At 38.6% G+C, this 19,328-nt stretch overlaps 1 protein-coding gene across 7 annotated transcripts in view; it reads left to right on the top strand.

The window, feature by feature from the left end:
• MACROD2 (mono-ADP ribosylhydrolase 2) overlaps positions 1 to 19,328 on the top strand; it is an 848,563-nt gene that overhangs the window by 795,755 nt on the left and 33,480 nt on the right. For 5 of the 7 annotated variants that reach the window (XM_088160729.1, XM_014895167.2, XM_088160725.1 and 2 more), the window contains 5 exons: positions 789 to 851; positions 4,168 to 4,233; positions 13,653 to 13,730; positions 14,329 to 14,403; positions 14,894 to 14,986. In XM_088160729.1, coding sequence (XP_088016855.1) covers positions 789 to 851; positions 4,168 to 4,233; positions 13,653 to 13,730; positions 14,329 to 14,403; positions 14,894 to 14,986 — 375 coding nt within the window. The remainder of the gene's footprint in view (positions 1 to 788; positions 852 to 4,167; positions 4,234 to 13,652; positions 13,731 to 14,328; positions 14,404 to 14,893; positions 14,987 to 19,328) is intronic. The other 2 variants (XM_088160728.1, XM_088160727.1) reach the window with 1 other exon arrangement.

Genomic DNA, 19,328 nt, shown 5'->3' with positions numbered 1-19,328 from the left:
AAGCTGAAAGAGCCTTTTCCACCCCTGAGATTAGAGAATTCCTGATCTCTTTCTAATCAGGGCAAGCAAAGTTTAAGAAACACGTAGATATTTTTCAGGGTATTACTCGTTCCTCAGTGGTTATTTGCTGTTGGGTGCCTGCCTTCCAGAAGGGAGCTGGAGGGTAGAAAATGGTTAATGAATGTGAAGTAGTGGAGGAAGCTGGGAATGAATGCGAATGTAAAAAGGGGAAAATAATCATTCAGTCCTAGTAATGTTACTTTGGTTTGATGTGCTCTCTTCATTACAGCCATTTGTGATGCATTTTTATACTTTACATTAAGTGGTATTGTGGCTTTTGCTTTAAAATTCAAATCAGTTGATTCTTACCTTCCATAGGCATTGAAGTAAGTTCTGCAGGTCAGAAACACAGCCACTTCAAGGATCCTGTTGAAAATAATCCTAGGGAAAAACCTCTTTATAAAATGCGTAGAAGTTCAAGCAACAGTTTCATTTATTGTAGACTGTGTTTAGGGAAACGTCCCTTTATTTGGCATTGTTATTTCCAGTGAGCTATTGAGATAAAATCTATAATCCTCATTTTGAGATATAAAAACATGACTGGTTTAAATGGAACTGGTCCTGTTGGCAGTTTTTTTCAGCTTACCTTTACATCTCTCCTTTTTTATCACAGCACTTGGCTGTAAATTAGCAGTTTGTGCTAAATTGGTTACAGTTAATATTGCACTGCTCAAATTACCAATAAAAAGGATGTATCATGAATAATTTTCATGTGTTTTTCTCAATAGGTGGTAATGGCGCAGTGGATAAGCAAAGCACCGATGAAAGTAAGACCCAGAGCCAAGAAACAGGTTTGTGCCCAGCTCCTTAAAGGCCTGTCTTAGCTTTTATCCACTTTGGTGAACAATAACCTTAGTCAGTGCTTTTGAAGGGGAGTATTTGTACATTTTCACCAGATTAGCTCAGGTCTTGAGCAGTTCTCCCATTACAGCCCCAATATTCATTCATTATGAATGAATGTGTTGCAGTGCAGGAATGCAGACCCCTCTCCAGCTTACCAGCTCTGCATTCTTCCCCTAACGTGCCTAATCTAGCTAATCCTCTCACAAGAAATAAATATGCATAGAATAGGAATGAAGGAAAGAAATCTGGGGAAGGAAGAAGCAAGCAGCATGCTCCTTCTGATCAAAACTCAACTCCTGAATATTTTTAAAGGGTATTTTCAAGTTTTAAAAAATTGTCTACACAAGTCACAGTGGTTATGAAGATTTAAATCCATAGGGATAAATATTGCATATGCTGTGAGTGAATGTCAGAGTTCGCAAGTGGTGGGGTTTGCAGGTGACATGCTTATAAATTATAGTGAGTTCAATATGTTGGAATACAGTGTAACTCCATGCTCACAAGAGTGTGTTTTTTCTGTTTATGGTTGTATTTTTCATGCTGCACAACTCTGTTCCTTGCAAGAGACAGCTAGGATGAATTAGGTACCAAAAGACCTGAAGTGGAAATCAAAATGTCTGTCTATTCCCTTATCTCTTAAGTATTTCTTTAACTGTAGTATTACATGTAGCACACTGCTTTTCTCATTTGGTTAGGATTTTTTTTCCTGTTGTAATGCAGAATGTTCCCTAAATGTATTTAAACCAGAAAGAATAAAAGGGTATCCTTTGGAATTTCTTGAGCTGAAGATGGCCAGTCAGCAAACACAGCAGATAAATTTAGAAGGCCTGGATTCCTGATTTGCTTCCTGTATTGTGGAAGTGAGAAGTCCATTGAATGAGGGTCTTCTTTTCATCCTGTGCATTGGCCACTGTGCAGGTAGAAGGGCAGCTTCTCTCCTGGCCTTTCACAGGTCATTGTTCTGCAACTGAGTGTTAACATCTGATGCTGCCTGTATGTGCCTGAAGTCCTTTGTGTTTCATGTCCTTTCTGTCACCTCTTCTATATGTCCCAAGGCGGGGCAAGCAGTGGGTGGTGAAGCCAGAAGCAAACAGTATTACAGAATAAAATAGATTCCTATGGACCTCAGCAAACTTCATCCTCCCCAGGATAAGTGCATGGTGGTGTTTTATAAGTGCTGGAGGGCAACCACATATCGTTCCTTGGTTTTTCAATTTCATGCTAGTTTTATTTTAAACAGGCCAAGGGGACCAGGGAGAAGAAAGAGTTTTTCTGTGTGAATTGAGATTCTGTTTTGATTCTCTGACTAGACTGGGGCATATCTTTTTTCCAAGCAATTTTGAGCTTTTAACTTTACCAAGTACTGCTTGGCTGCTAGCTCACCTACGAGCTAATACTGCCTGGAGCTCCTGGCTCCACTTGCAGAGGTTCCTCTTAAACCTGATTATAGCATCTGCAGATGCCCAATACAGCCTGCTGTGCTTATCAGTGATAGTCACTCTGGTGGGTGAGTATTTCAGTTTGATTGAATAAAATAGTCCTTTTTTTCCCCCAAGAGGGAATATTAATTAAGGGAATTAAGGAATATTTACCTCTTGAAACTACTACTTTGCTACTATAGGTGTTTTAAATACACTGGGCGTGTCCCAAAACTGCTTGTTATGACTTGTTGCAATATGAGCTGTCAGGGCTAGTTTATCAGAGCCATAATATACATTCTTTTGCTATCTTGTATTGGTACTCGTGCTTCATTATTCTCGTGAAGAGTGTCAAAAAGGTCCAGATATTTGAGGTCCGAGATCCAGCAAATGTTGTACTTTAGGGACATGGTTTAGGTACATGCCTAAAGATGATGTCATGCCCACTCACAGCCTAATAGTCACCTCCTTGGCCACGGGCAGATGGTGTTGCAGGAAAAAATTATTTGGCTGAACAGTTTTCCCTCCTGGTTTACATTGTGACAGGAACAGAGAGGGCCACAATTACCCCAAGTTAGTTACATCCACTTGTGAGTCTCTGCTGCTTTCTGCTCTATGCATTGCAGAGACAAAGCATCATCAGGAACTTTGAGGTTGCTGCATTTGCACCCTTTCTTGGCAGTAGAAAATGACCTGATTTTCCAAGGTGCTCAGCTGTATGCTTAGAAGATTTCTGAACACTACAAGTGACCATTGTTAGGAGCAATCCCATCAGATGTTAAAGTTCTTATTTGTATTATGTAAACCAAAAGGCATAAACTTCGTCTGAGTGTGACAAATCATATACTTTGATATTGTGAAAGAAAATATAGGACAAAAAATTGATGCTCTATTCTTACCTGGTCCATTACAAAAAGATTTGTATATTCTCATTATAGTGAAAAATATCATTATATTATAGAGAAAACGATATATTATAAAGAAAACTACAGTAGTGTAAAAAACAGTAATAGTCTGAAAAGACTGGAAATTTTCAGCTGTGTGGGGTTTTTTAAAGTCTGGCCTCCAGACTGTCATCAATGAGCTTCACAATTAGCACAGAAAAACAACATGGCAAGCGGTTCTGAGCTCTTGTTTCAATCTAGTTAAAGTAATAGATGGCTATATAAGGAAAAAAGATTTCTCAGAATCATCAATGACAAATCTTTTGAAAGAAATGAAAATCTAGAAATTAAAAGCTTATAAAGATTTTAGAACTATACAAATTAGCAAGAAAAATCAACAGTGAAAGTGAAAACATTTTATTAAGTTCAGGTACCAGTTGTATCTGTCAACAACAATAGTTTTACCTGTCTGCTCTACTATTAAAAAACTCCAAGCTGCAGATTTTTAGGGACTTTTTATTTTCAGGCCTGATTCCTGAAAGCTTCTATTTTCAGGAAAGCATTTGCATCTAGTCATTTGGATTCCAGTGGGATTCATGGACGTGATTCAAGTTAAGAATGGCTTAATTGTTTTTTCTCAAAATATATGGATTAAATGAAAAAAGAAATCTCAGAGCAAACAGAACACCAATGAAAGCAATAGCTGTTCCTCTCTCTGTATTATGAGAAATTGAAATACAGATTTGATCTGGCTGTATTGGAATGTTAGTTTACATCTTGCTTAGGGAAGACAATCAGACCAGTAATAGCCAGTGAATGGATGGAAGCCCAGTAAATGAAATTCAGGTCCAATATCTATTCTCAGTGAGGCATCACCCTTTTTTTTTTTTTTTTTCAGTAAAGTGGTTCATCAGTTTTCTATTTAATGAATAGCTTCTCTTTCATTTCCTTTGTTCTTATAGGTGAAACAAAACCTTCAGCTGTAGACAGCCTATCATCAGAAGACATTGAGCTGAGTGAGAATAAAGGTACAGATTGGAAATTGTGTTTTGAAATATTCTGTCCCAAGAGGACATTTCATGAAACCGTTTTTTCCTTTGTCTGGAAATAGCCAAAATCACAGTTAAACAATATAGAAATAGGTAAAGGCTTGGATTTTCATTTACTAAAGTCTTTGTAATGAAGTACTTGGCACCAACTGTTGTGCTCGTAGGAGAGATGCCACAAATTCTTAAGTCCTCTTGTTATGGAGTTAATTCTAAAATATCATACGTGACATATCCAAAATAAGCCCAAAGCTTGGGCTCGCTGGGGTGATTCACAGGCATATAGTTAAGCATGCACATCCATCTCAGCAATATCAGCTCTCTGTTCAGTGCTCTCCTGATGCAGGAAAAGAAAAACACAATAGCTATAAACACATCAGGAGGAGACAGGAGGAGATGAAGTCATAATAGAGAGGCAGAAAGTAATGTTTATCTTGTGCAGACTGTGCTGGGCACTCAGATCATTTAGTTTGTAATAAATATTTAAAAGTGTCACAGGGCCAAATGCCAGGGAGTTTAGGAAACAAGAGAGATTATCTAATTTAAATGTTTCAAGCTGAGATTTTTCCTGTGGAGTTGTTGGTTTACCAACAGATAGGAACCAGTGCACAGCTGTATTGTTTCTGATATTCCTGTGATAATCATGCTATTAGTTTCTTGTCCTGGTCCACATTTTTTAGCATTTTTGTGGGGGTACATTAGGAAGAAGTCTGGGTGATATACAAAATACTTGCTACTGGTAATCCAAAACAGGAGTTATGCTATCTATAATAAATAGAATCCATCAGTATGGCCTTCAAGAAAGACTAATAGAAAATTTTCATGCATTTTACTGAGATAACATAGTTATTAACATCCATTAACTTATTTATTTTAAAATATTTCATGTTTAATTCAGCATCACTACTTGACTCTCTTCTCATTTCTCTAGATAAGTGTGACAGGGTGTGAGATCCTGCCTTTTTGTTCCAAAGCCACATCCTGGACAGCCCACAGACTTACCTGATTATGAGTTCAAAGCCTGTTGCAGGTTGATTTAAGAGCTCTTTTAGCAGATTGATTGATACTGCAAAGAAAAAAAAGAACCACAAACCTTTGCTGGAGCACTGGCTTTTGCTTTTGATACATCACAAATTGAAGTCATGGCAAGGGTAGTAGAAGACAGAAATAGTGATGGATTCAATCCCAGTGTGGTTGGTGATTGCCTGTCATTAATTTCTCGTTTTGATGACATTTGGCCTGTTTATATATTCTGTACCTGGAAGACTCCCCATTTTGTATGTTTCATAATGTGAGGGTCACAGTGAGGCTTTGGGTTTGGATTTTCCTTTTCTTTCTGCAGTCAGCTGATGATCCAACAAATTGTTCTGAGTGCTTGTTCCTAGCTAAGAAGATGACTGTCTTCTGATATGCTTCCCGGTGTGTAAGCCCTCCAGGTTTTTATGCCATTGCATTAGAAGTCTCTTCTTAGGAAAGAAATCATCTTTGTGTGATAAGTCTCACTTTTCATATAATACATTAAGAGTATATATAGTGTTTTCCCCTCTTTTCTTGAGAGGCTGACAGAAGAGGTAGTGTCCTGAGAGATCCAAAGTGCTTTATCTCTATGATGTCCTGCCTCTCCTCATAAGAAAGATGGGAAGCATTGGGTAGGGAAAAAGGAGTGAGACAAACTCTCCTCCATAGATTTTGTTTGTAAAACCGTACAAGTTTAAAAAAAAAAAAAAAAAAAGGAAAGCTAAGACCATGTTTTCATTTTTGCTTGCCTGTTTTTTTTTTAATGGAAACAGGAATTTTGATAAGTAAGGCCACCATGGACCAGGCCATGGTTTTAATCCTTATTTCCATCGGTAGATTTTTGGCTTTGCAAATTTTTACTGTGAGGGTGCTGAGGTACTGGCAGAGGTTGTGCAGAGAAGCTGTGGTTGCCCCATTCCCTGGAAGTGTTCAAGGCCAGGTTGGACAGGGCTTTGAGCAACCTGGTCTAGTGGAAGGTGTCCCTGCTGGGGGGATTGGAATGAAATGATCTTCAGGATCCCTTCCAACCCAAACCACTCTGTGATTCTTCAATGTTTCTATAATTTCAGATTTTGAGTTTTTTAAAAAATAAATACTACTGTTATAAAAGAAGTGCTGCTTCTTGAGAAATGGCGCTTTTACAAAATCCTGGCATTTCTGAAAACATCTGATGCTCCCAAAATAAATTCCAGCTTTCAAATTGTTTGCCCACCGAGTTAACACGGCTAAAACCTCCAGGTTCTGGAACATACTAATTTCTCTAGTTTATCTTCAACTAAATGAACAGGACATAAAGCATTTAGAGACATTATGTTTCCCCAGTCCTTCCACCTAATTACTGTAAAAGATTTATGGCAAGTAAGTCTAGCTGCACATTCCCAAAATGCATAGTTTAAACCACTGTTTCCTGCTATGAAAGTTTAGGTCTTTCAAATGCCAGTTCATTTGTGAGTGCACCAAAACAAGTATTTTGAGTCCAATTAGAGTTGACTAGCAGTTTTTCTGCCTTTTTTTTTCCTCCTCGTATTTCTGGGATTAGAATATAGCAAACACCTTGACGTAGTTATTGCTGCTACTATGTGGTGATATTCAAAACAGAGCACTGCTGCTATGAAAATCTAGTATTTTTGTTGTGAGTCCTCTTTATAATTTTTTTTTTTAAAGAAAAGAGGGAGGATGAATGAGATTTTCATGATTAGAGTAGGGGACAGTGCAGGAATTACATTTTGAGGGGCTTCTGTTGAAATGAAAACCTCCTGTGCAACTGCAATTTTCACATTAAACTAAAAGTATATGTCTTCTGTTACCACAGGAGAGAAACTGTCCAGGAATAAAAGTCCACACAAACCCAGTTTGCACATGGACTCTGAGCGAAATGAATTTCTGAGTGTTCATACAGAAAAGAAAAAAAGGGGGAAAGAACAGTCATATTTCAAGAATATTAGGATTTTCAATGCAATACTGTAGAGGTATCCTCTTATTCCAGTCTGTGCCAAGTTTTTCTTTCCACTGTCCGCAAAGAGCTGTTGCACTTTTACCCTTAAAAACTTGCATGCTTAACTGATCTCTTGGGGGAGAGCTGACATCTCCAGGCAGCACCTTTGCAAGTGCTTCATTGCTGTGCATATGGAAGTAGATCCTTTAAATGCAGCTAATTTCAAGTGAGGGATGCTTCTTTCTATGAGGTGAAAGGGCAGAACAAAGTGATTAAAGTCATTAATGTTTATGCAGCAGATAAAGGGTGTATCAGGCAGGCTGCACTCAGTCTGGTATGTCTGTCTGTACAAGACTGTGCTGGGGCTTTAAACTTATTTTAAATTGACCATGTAGTACTTAGAGATTGGATTGAACCTGTGCTTATGTTTTGTTAAAAAGAGTATGCATACACGTACACGTGTGTGTGTGTGTGTGAGATGGTGTTCTATATCTGCATCTCAGTTGCCTCTTCTTCCAATTACTGTTTAACCCAATTTAATGATTAGACTTTCTGGCAGGAAAATGTAAAAAGGAACTGGATCTAGTACAAGTGAAGCATAATTCCTTACTATGCGAAGTTTCTGTGCACAATACCTTGATTATAATTCATTAGCACTTAATAAGAACTGAATTTTCATTTGAAGGTCAACTAAATTAAATCATATACTAATTGATTTTTAAAATAAAGTAGTGATTGATTGATTAATTATTTCCAGGTGTTCACCAAAGTCTGGGCTTCTGTGGGAGTGCCATTGAAAGCAAGTCACTGTTTTTCTGCATTCTCTGAAATTGAGTCAGATTCAGTTGGCTGGAGGGCTTGTGTTTTCAGAAATAGGATTAGTATATGACTTGGCTAGGGGTTAAGCCCTAAAAATTCTCTTTGGGCAGCCCAGTAGCCAGTAAGTATCCTGCCTCTAAAATGTATTGGGTATAAATTCCTCTTTGGGCAGCCCAGTAGCCAGTAAGTATCCTGCCTCTAAAATGTATTGGGTATAAATTCCTCTTTGGGCAGCCCAGTAGCCAGTAAGTATCCTGCCTCTAAAATGTATTGGGTATAAATTCCTCTTTGGGCAGCTGTCGCTCTCAGTATGGAAAAGTCTTGATGTCCTAAAGACATAAATGATTGAGAAGGGATAAACTGAAAGAGCACTTCAAATGCAGGGGAGCTGTGCAAATTGATATGAATTAGTCATTGGTAAGTGTGTGAAAAAGATTGACTGAAAGGCCAGTATGTTCAGAAAGAAGTGTTTAAAATCAGCTCATAGGTATATATTAAGACATCTAAATGACTGACCTGATTTTGAGAAGTGCCAAGCACTCAGCAGCTACCAATGAAATGTTTTTACTTCACCCTTGGGCTATGATTAGACCTAAAATTTAAGCCTGGAAAATTTCAATTATAGGTAACTGAAAAAGAACCTTTTAAAATGGAAGAGTTTCAACCCCCTCAGCCATACCTGTGGCTTTGCATGCCTACTCAAGTGATAACGTTTTTTGTGTCCCTTGGTGAGAAGGATTCCTGTGAAAGCAAGCTGGCTAACACTAGCTAATTTGTGGGGTTTGGGATTTGGTCAGCACCACCATCCCACCAGCCACTTATTGTCTTAACAACCTCCACAAGGTTCACTTGGAGCTGTTTGTAATGTGGGTTATTCACTTCTTCACATTTAATCTGACCTGAGTCATGCATCCAGATGGGGTCCAGCCCCTGAACCATTCGAGGCATTTCTGCTCTACCCTTCACCACTACTGGTGCAGGCATCTGCAACAGTGAACACTGATCCACCTACCTGCTTTATTTAAATCCTCCTTATTTTTGAACATTAGCTGTCCTGGAGCCATTCAGCTGCGCTTCCATCAGTCCAATGTGAGATCCTGCTCTTTCATCTCTTCCCTCCAGGCCTTTCCTCTGGACAGGCTCTAACCAAAGCTATCAGGTTTTTCTCAGCTTTTACATTTCCCAGAGCCCTGTACAACAGGTCCTGCCCCTTATATCAGGAGAAGGATGCCCACAGTTTTTATACCAGCTGCACCTGGAATTTCTCAGGTGGACAGAAGGTGAGATGCCCTTCCGTCAGCTTGAAGCACAAACAGGTGGAAGAAGTATTTGGTGGATCCCACCTGCAGAGATGAACTGTTTGGTCTATTAACTGAAAACTTGATTAAATATCCCTACAAGTTGCACCTAAAAAAGTCTGGTTTGCCAAGCACTTTAAACTTGGGCTCCAATAAATCGAATCTGTTATAAAGATTGATTAAAATGAAATCTTGGTGGATATAAAAATAACATTTTAAAGTCAAAGTTCACGAATCTCTTCCTAACTTCTCATAAATCATAATTTTATAGTATTTCATTTTAACATATTTTCCTCGGTTTATGAGACAGAAGAATACCCTGATCATGTGGCAATCTCTGTTCACACCATTACCTGTAATTTTAGATGTCTGCTTAGTTTCTTTCAGTCTGGAAATTTTCCAGTCATTTATCACAATATCATGCTTAAAAAAAATAAAATGTACTGAACTCGTTTCTTTCCTAATGACCAGCATTTTCCCTCTTTGATCTTCTTACAGCTCCCTAAAACGTGGTGATTTATCTATGCTGTGTACAGGACCCAGGTGTTTTGCACATTAGAAACTACTCAGTAAATAAGCCATACAGAGAGTAGCTGGGGAAGTGAGTTTTAAAATATCATTAAAACCACTTAACATTCAGTTCTTACCATCTCCCCTCTTCCTTAGCTTTTGCAAAATTGTGTTTGAGCAGCATTGCCTTATTCATTAAAAAAAACCAAAACGAATGGTATGGAAAAGCATGGGGATTTATGCAGGATTTAGACAAAATTTAGTCAGTGCCTGACAATTGGCAGGAAGGATAGGATTGATAGTTTACTGCCAGCTACGAGTTTTTCTTGGAGATAAGTTCAACATAGAGCAGTGAATATACTCGTGGAGTATTCCAATTACTTTATTTAAAGCCTAAATAGTTTGTAAACAGGTTGTTAAAGTCTGGGGCTAATTCCCAGGTGGATTCAAGCATGCAGTCCCACAAGACACTTGTTTCAATAAGATGGAGGGTAGCAGAGACAAGCACTCCTGACATGGACCCTGCCATTCCAGCCAGCAAGGAGGAGTTTTGGGAGAACTAAGGGATGCTCAGACTTCAGTGGGCACTTAAGCTCCTGATGTGCAGTAGATAAATGTGGCCTATCTTTGGCTTAATTATGCAATTAAATGTCCTGTTTGGTTCATTCATGTGTGGTGTTAGGAACTGTGCTCCAGTGTGGTATCAGAAACAGATTTTTTTTTCAGTCCTAACTGTAAGAGTGTTATCTTTTACAGTCCCAATTTGTACTTACCCGAAGTAAATAGGTCCCAGTGTGTATGTTACCAAAAAGCTAAGCCATACTGTGCTGTGAAAGAATATCCTTGGATATTTTGGATATTCTAGTCTTGGATTCTCTGGTATGACTTAGCAGATAATTAACTGTGTTAGGAGAACACCAACATTGCTTTATGCCATTTTTAAAAATCAGGTGAATAAGAGGAGAATAAAGGCCTTAGGGATGGCCAGAGCTCTTGTAGACCCTGGAATCATATAGGACCATAATACTGGGTTTATGCAGAGTTGCACAAGGCTCCAAAGGGCCAAGTGAGCACAGAGGATCAGCTGAGCCTGAAGAATACCACTACCCTGCTGAAAACTTGAACACAGAAAGTAGTGTATCACCAGCATTTTCACTGATCACTGCCTTTGGTTTTGCACTTTCACTTTCTCTTGGCACAAATTTGCTTCATAAATCTGGGTTTATTCCTTTGCTTTATTTTATGCTTGCTAATCCTAAAAGTAAATCTTTCCTTGGACCTTTTGGCTTGAATATTTAGTGCAATGTTTGGATTTGAAAAGAAGGAACCTTTGATATGGTCTTGACCTTAAGGATTTTGGAACTCAGAATCTGCATGGCAAAACCAATCAAGACAGGTTCCTGCTGATATCCTGAGATAAAACTATGGCACTCTTACAGCCAGGCAGTAACTTCTGCCCATTGTCTGTTATTTTCAGAGACATGCTTTGTGAAGAACAACTTGCAGAAAATCATCATTATTACCTGGGATAATTTGGAATTCAGTGCAGTTAAATTGCTTTCTCAAACAGTAGGAGCAATAGGCCAGCTGTTGATGATAAAAATGAAAGTTTAACACAAGATTACAATTCCTTAAGAATAAAGCCCGTGGGACAGACTGCCAGCTGTGCCAATGGGTGGGAATAGCAATGGCACCCCTCCCTCTGTGATGCTGCACAACCAATGGCAGCATGATTGGGCACATACATTAGCCAGGCACGAGGCTTCTTAAAATCCCTTAGCTGCCGTTTAGCGCTGCCCATCATTGTGCCAGTGATGCTGCAGATCGGTTTTTATATTAAATTGGAGTCATTCCTCATTCTAGGGAAAAGGGTGGCAGCAGTGAACTGGGATTAAGGGCACCAGTCTGGGAGTATGAAGTGCTGTGCTGTGTTTGGGCCCTGGCATCATGGTACTCAAGGCAGAGGACTTCTGATTCCAGCTTTGCCAGTACAGTTCCTTTCACAATCATGCAGCTGTATCGTACAGAAAAATACATTATATGAATTTAGGGTATGGAGTTACAGGTAGTACAAATCTTGGCTTGTCTGAAATCCTGTCTGAAATCCTGACCTGGGGGCTTTGTCAAAAACCTCGGCAAAAGCCAGAATTTCCCTCAATGTGTTTCAAGTTTGCTTGAAAAATTCCCTATAGAATTTTTTGCTATTCCCATTTATACCAAGAGATCCTTCAACTGGATTTCTGGATTTTTTTTTTTTTTATTAAACTTGGAATTTGATAAAATTCTAATTTGGTTTTGCTCCAATTCAGGCTGATAAGGGTAATCCTTTAAACCTCATTGTACAATTTGGTATGAAGGACTGGTGCAGTGGTCCACCTGAGAAGAATGAGTAGAAATTTAAATTAACAGTAGGGCAAAAAAAGTGCAGCAAGTATAAAGTTTAGCAAATTGTACATCAGTGAGTTGTTATACTTTCAAACTTAGGTTTTTTAAACTTACTGTCATGCCATGAAAGAAGTAAGAAAATGTGCAGGTAATTAAATATTTGCCTTGGGGGATTATTTGCAGTTAATTAAAGCCACACAATTTCAGCACATACATTTCCTACAGATTATTAAATTTGGATCAGATATTAACAACCCAGCTTTCTACTTATCCATCAGGGATTATTTTTGACACTTTTAGGAGCAGGGTTTTATGGGGGCATCCTTGCGTATATTGTAAGATTTGCTCATCTGTGTTGTAGGGAGGGACCTTCCAGAACTGAAGCTGTAAAAACACTATCATAATGTAATTTATTATCACGTGCTAGACATCTTTTGGCACCGTCACTTTTTCCATGGAAAAGGATTTTAGAAAGCATCTCACGTGGGAACACAAACAATGATTATCTGTTGCTGCTGTTATGACCTGGAGTGCACTTACCCTGTGGTTTGCACAATGTCCAGTTAGATCAGCACTGGTTTTTAATGAGGCTCAAAGAGAGCTCTTTATCCAGTGAAATCTGTGTGTGATGAGGATGAGCAAAACTAAATTGAGTGTCTGTGTTGCTGTGTTACCTGAATGCAGTGGAATTATGCATTATGTATTTCTCCATTCCCATGCAAAAACTGACTGTTTTCAGAAAAATGCTGTTTGACACAACAAAATAATGCCCTGTGTTTATGAAGACCCCAGATAGCACAGCAATTGGACTTTCTGCCAAAATGTAATTCAAGTCTCACTGTGCCACTGGTTCCAAGTATTACTTTGGGCAGTTAATTTTGATAGTCTGCCGCAAAAAAGTAAAGCACTCTTGGCCACAATAATGACCTTGGGAGCTTTGTCATCAAGTGACATGAGGCTAGGATTTGCACAGGGATTTATGGGATTTAATGTTTCTGGAAAGATTTAAAGTTTCTGGAAATCCAACCGTGCAAAACTGTTATTCTAAATAAATAATAAATCACTTTATTTATCAAGTAGGTGGTTTGTGCTATTTCTCATAGATTTGTGCCACTCCACTCATTAGGAATGAAATTCTTGGTAGTGCTGCTGATTATTCTTATGCATCCTTCCTCGCCAGCTCCTGGTTTGAGGTTTGTACTGCCAGCAAAAAACTGCTCAGTAAGGGTAGGGATTCTGAAATCAATTTGAATAATTGAAACCCACAAATATACTTCTGTAGTTTATAAGACTGTAGTTAAACAGATAGGAAATTGGTCAGTGTATCAAAATGCCAAATATGAAGCTGGCACCTAAGAGCTCCTCTAACTAAGTAACTCCTTTTCCAGCATGAAGACTTTTTCAGTATTTATTTGTTTGTTTGCTTTTTTCCTCAGATTCCCTGAAAGACTCCAAAGGCACACAGAAGGGTGATTCAGTGCATCCTGTGATGTGTGAACAGGATCAAGCCAAAGGTAAAGTTTTGTATCCAAGTTTTTTAAGCAGAGATAATGAACCAGTGTGAAACTTCAGTGCTTCCAGTGTCAGCACCCAGTGGGTTCCAGCCTGACTTCTGCCACCTTAAGGAAATGCTGTTGGCTAGCAGAGATTGTGTCATCCCTGTAATCCCTGGTGCCACTGGGAAAGTCACATCTCTAAATAGGTTTAGCCATACTGATCCTGGGTGCACAGCATTGTTACCATGTCGTCCTGTGTTGCTATTGTGGTTCTGAAAGCCTGTGGGATGTTTTCTGTTCCTTCTGCTGACTGTCAAGTGCAAGAGCTTGACAACAGGTCCTGTGAGGAACAGGGTCAAGGCTGAGCTGCAAAAGAGGAAAACTGTAAGTGCTGCAGGGTCAGTTTTGACCAGCTATTTAACTAACTGAATGCTTAGTATTGTTCAGTGATATTTTCATATACAAAATGTGTCTGAAATTGTTCACTTAAAAGAAAAAAAAGCGGTGCTTGGCTTAGAGGTACCATGCTGAGTGTGAGGTTCATGTTCTGTTGTCATGAATTTAGCGTTGCCTGCTCGTAGCATCATCCTGATGCCATTTTCTGTTATATTAACAGGACAACAGGATGTTTCTGCAAATGGGGAGATAAAAACTGAGGCAGATTCCCAAGGCTCCTGCATGGAAATAGAAGGTACTCCTTGTGTCTTGAAATCAAAAAGCAAGATCAACAAGCAAAAACACTAACATAGAATCATGGAATCAGAGAATGTCTGGGATTGGAGGGACCTTAAAAGTCATCTAGTTCCAAGCCCCCTGGTGTGGGCAGGTACACGTTCTAGGCCAGGTTGCTCAGAGCTGTATCTAACCTTCAAAACATCAGAATGTCAAGGGGTGGGGCATGGACTGTGTGTGTCTCTGGGGTTGCAGTGAGTCCCAGTGAAGACCCATGTTTGGAGGAGGCACATAGGATTTTGTGCTAAATCCCGGAGAGTTGAGTATCTTCAAGGCTTTACTCTGAACTTGGATTTCCTTGGACAGCTCTTTTATTTGTAGTCATGGAGGAAAAGGTCCTTTTCCTCTGCCAGTGTTTTTAATGGCAAGGTCTCTAGTGGGTGTTAATCCTTTTATGTCCATTCTGAAGAGCCTTACTCTTCATCTTTTTATTCATCAAATTTATTCAGATCCACCGTTGAACCAAGAGGAAACGACAGAAGTTGAGATACCTTTGATTCTTGGTTCAGAGGAAAAGGAAGAAGGAAAAGAAGAAGAAGGAGGTGAGCCTATTATAAAACAGATGGAGACAAAGAATGCTGCAGGACTCATGTTACCCTTTTCTATTGTGAGGAAACATGGAAAGAGCACATGAAAAAGCTCTCTTTCCCTCAAGAAGGAACTCCTTTTTCGTCTTATCTTTGAGTGTAGTTTTGATGTATTGGACTTGGATATGTGTGGGAAGCTAAGTGCAAAAAAGTGAGCACTGGGGTTCAAAAGTGACATTTAAATATTCTTGGGTTTGGTTTTTTTTGGCATTTAAGCATGTAATGCTGATTGAACAACCAATTTATGTCCATGTAAGTATCCTTTTAATCACATTTGCTGGAAGCATTTGGTGTACTTAAATTAAATGGGTATGATAGTTATTTGTGAGGTCATTGATAGAGATTTAACTAAAGAGTAACTAAAACTAGTAATTCGAAACCAGTATTTGGAGTGAGAATGCAGATTCTTCTGAAGCAGTAGTTTTTTAATGGGAGTAAAGTATTTAAAACCTCGAGAATACTTCTGCAAGGAAAAGTTTAAGTGTTGGATGCTCCTGGGAACCCTGCAATCATCTCACCATTTGTAAAGGTACATGTTTATATAAAACATAATGTATTATGTAAATAATTATCTAATTTTAAAGTAACTGCAAGTTAATTGTATGTTAATTGTAGAGCCCAAGGATGAATTTTACAGTTCCAAATTACAATGCAGACATGATTTTTATTGAAAATTGAGGTCAATACTAACTGTGTTGTCCTAATTATGAAGTCCTTTTCTCAGCCACATTGACACCAACTTAATTGCAAATCTGTGTTAGCAATATTGACAATTTTCTTCACTGCAAAGCCAGGTTAATAGAACCTCTTTGTTCATATACAACTAAACAATATTTCCATTCCTTTTTTTTTTTTTAATGTTAATTGCCTATCCAGGTTGAGACTGATCACATCTCCCTGTTATCATTTGTGATAATGGTATTGGTTTTGTGCTGTGTTAATGATGATGAAGGTAGAATTGATGCAATTCTTACATTCAGATTCAGATAAATGGTACCACACTACCTCAGTTGCAAACCCAGGTTGTGCAATACAGGCTCACTCTGATTGCAAACACCAATGTCATTGTGTTACTCTCCTCCAAATAGAAATAATTATTTTATGCATCATCACAACTAAATTGGACAAAATGTACCCTCACTTTCTCCTCTTTACTACTTTAGTGTCTTCAACAGCTAGGGACTGTCATTTAGTTCTCAGAAGAGAGATTATATTTCAACATCTGATCTACTTACTGTTAAAATACACAGTGTTAAGGAAAAGCAGGTAAAGCCAAAAAAGCGTTGTTCTTGGCACCTTTCCTTTTCCAGCCATTGGTTTGAAAGTTTCTCAACTACTAAGTTTAGAAGTTTCTTAAATACTAAGTAAGCAGAAAGTTCTTGCTAAATATTTTGGAACTTGTTCCTACCTGGGGTCTCTGGTGTTGATACTGTGCAGGATCCATCTGGTGCAAGGCTTGTTAATGTCCATGGAAGGAGTGTCATCAATTTAAGTGATCTTTTGGTAAGTTCCATGATAAGAGGAGATGTGTTGAGTCTGTGTTCAGGATAACAGCATAAATATTCTGTTCAGCTTCTTCCAAATGTACTGTCTTTGGCGTGGGGAAAATAAATGGGTGCCCTTGCAGAGTAGGAGCAGAGAAGGAAATAAAGCCTTTCCCTTGCCTTGTTTCATTCTTATGAATGATTCTTGTTAGGTGCTTCTTGTTCTGGTGGGCACAAATTCTGCCACACGGGTTTTGAAAGTTTGCCATAAAGTGAAGTGGGTCTGGACAAAGAGAGGAAAAAAAAAAATGAAACCAGCTAAAGTTCAGACTGATAAAATAAGGTGTATTTCCCAATGAGAGACTCCTCTTAATGGAAAGAGATTACCTGGCATTAAAAAGAGATTTAATATGTGACATTATTTTATGTAACCCAAGTGCTACATCCTAAGGCAATTCAACTGAATAGTTTTCCAGCAGCACACACAGTACATTTGATACAGGATGAAATACTGTATTTTTGTCTAAGAACGTGGGAAAAATGCTAATGTGGGACTGCTAGTCCTGTTGAACAGAAATTCTTTGACCCATTCTGGATCTGTATGCATAGCCAAATGTAGCAACTACTAAATTCCAAACTACCTGGTCATTCTGATCTACCTGAGATTTTTGTGTGTTTTCAAACTCATCCCAGAGCAAAGGGTGGCACGTAGCTGCCTCTTTCTTCTCTCTGTCTCACTGGGAGCATTAGATTCTTGGGAGTCATCTGCAATCCCTTCAGTCCTCAGAACTGGAGCTGTGTAAGGTCCAGCTGACAGACCAACAAAGTCCTTTTTCCCTCTTCCAGCCTAAAGCTGGATTTCTGCTCAGTTAGTGACTTCAGCTTTGAAGTGTGCTAGCAATTTTTTCAATGATGTGGTTTTCTATGGGAAATAATGTCTGTTTCTTGCTGTTTTAGACACGTGTCTCAGTTTACATGAACTTCTGATAAACCATAGGTCATTTTCTGATTTAATTGCACAAATTTTACTGCCAGCTTGTCTCTGTGTTTTGGGATTTTTTAAAGCTTGCAGGGTCCTTTCTGTGTAGCTCATTTAACTTCACAGCTCCAGGGTCATACTGTAGAGTGAATTCCCAAGGAGTCCCTGATCCTGGTGCTTTCAAGGTTCTGGGATGCTGGGAGCCCAGGGGAATGAAGAATCAAAATTTTGGCAGTTGCACTACTATATCCCATTGCCAGCAGTAAGAAACAAGCCAGATTACCCTGAAGAATATAACAATGTAAACCACTGTGTGTTTCATAAAAACCTGCTGTTGCTTTTTCCAAAATCAGTAATAAAATATCACATGTGCCAATTTATTCCCTTTTTACCTACTGTAACTTGAAGTTATATATTATGAGGGAGCAGCTGAAGAAAAAAGGCAAACTAAGATGCCTTTTTCATTTTTTTCCAACTACTCTAATGCACTCATTTTGGTTCACAAAAGAATAATGAAAATCTATGTTTCTTATAAGATTGGGGAATATTCTCAAATCCCTTTATTAAAAACCAGAGCAAGTGGTGTGATCACTGATCTATTTGCTGACTAGGTAAGTGTACACAGTTTTAACAGACCTTTTGGCAGTTCCTTCATATGTACACTTGGAAACAGTCCTGTTGTGTTGTAATGATCGTGCACTCAGCACTTATTTGTCGGTTTAATCAGCACATTTATTCCACAACACAGTTTGCAGCACATGGAAGTAAATCCCATATTTGCGTGAATATGCAGCTAATTTCTCCTCTGAGCCCACTCTCACTTCTGTCATCTTATTTCCCCTCTCTTGCTATCTCCCTTCATCAAGACATTCAATATGATGGTTTCCCTCACTAATCACCCTAAGAAGTCGTTTAACTCTTTGAAGAGGTAGGATTTCTGTCAGAGCACAAGGAAATGAGCAGTTATTGCTGTTATTTCTCCGTTTTCTCTCTTCTGTATTTGGGCTGAAATATTTTGTCATCTTGTGCCATTTGGAACGTGGTTTGAGCTTGACCTGCAATGTTTTCTCCACATGAGAAACATTATTAAGAGTGGTAGGGTAGAATCCCCACCTTACCCATCAGGTTAGGGCTGGCTCAGGGCTGGGCTGGGGGAGGTTTCCATCATTTGCAGTGCATGTCATTTCTTTTGTCAATCTTCTGATCAGTCCTTGTTTGCTCTAAATTTGAAGTCTGCCAAGTTCTGTTCTAGCTAAGCCCAGTTTTGCTCAACAGCCTTTGTAACAAGCGTAGTTGTAACCTGTAAATCTGTAGGCAGCGCATTGTCCATTCTTCACTTGTCCATTTTGCTTTAGCAGGAGTGATAATTTTATGGCATAATCTTAAGAGAGAGCAAAATATTGCAAAATGTGGGGAAAAGAGCTCTCATGTTTTATAGCTTCAGTCTCAGGCATTTATGGGATTTTATATGCATTGGTACAGTTGTAAATAATGACTTTGTTGTCAAACAGTCAAAAATTGCAAAATGACACCGTGGCTATAGAGAAATGAAAGAATTCTTGAGAAAGGTCTCTTTGGACAAATCTGACATTTTTTATTACTGATTCCTGGCAATTTTATTGCTTAACCAAACTCCTTCGATTCTTTAAGTAGAGAGAGATGAGACATTTATGAAAAATATATATATATATAAGTCCTCCCTAGAATCTTTAAATAGGCAATTTCACTTATTTTGGAAAGAAAATAATATTTTGGATTGCTATGGCTTCTGAAGATCTAATACAAAGGCTCCAACTTCTTTTATTCAGTTGCTCAAACAGGAGAGAAAGAAATA

This window comes from Sturnus vulgaris, chromosome 3, assembly GCF_052056855.1.
Source record: "Sturnus vulgaris isolate bStuVul1 chromosome 3, bStuVul1.hap1, whole genome shotgun sequence".
NCBI lineage: Eukaryota > Metazoa > Chordata > Aves > Passeriformes > Sturnidae > Sturnus > Sturnus vulgaris.
This window is presented reverse-complemented; position numbering and strand designations above follow the sequence as displayed.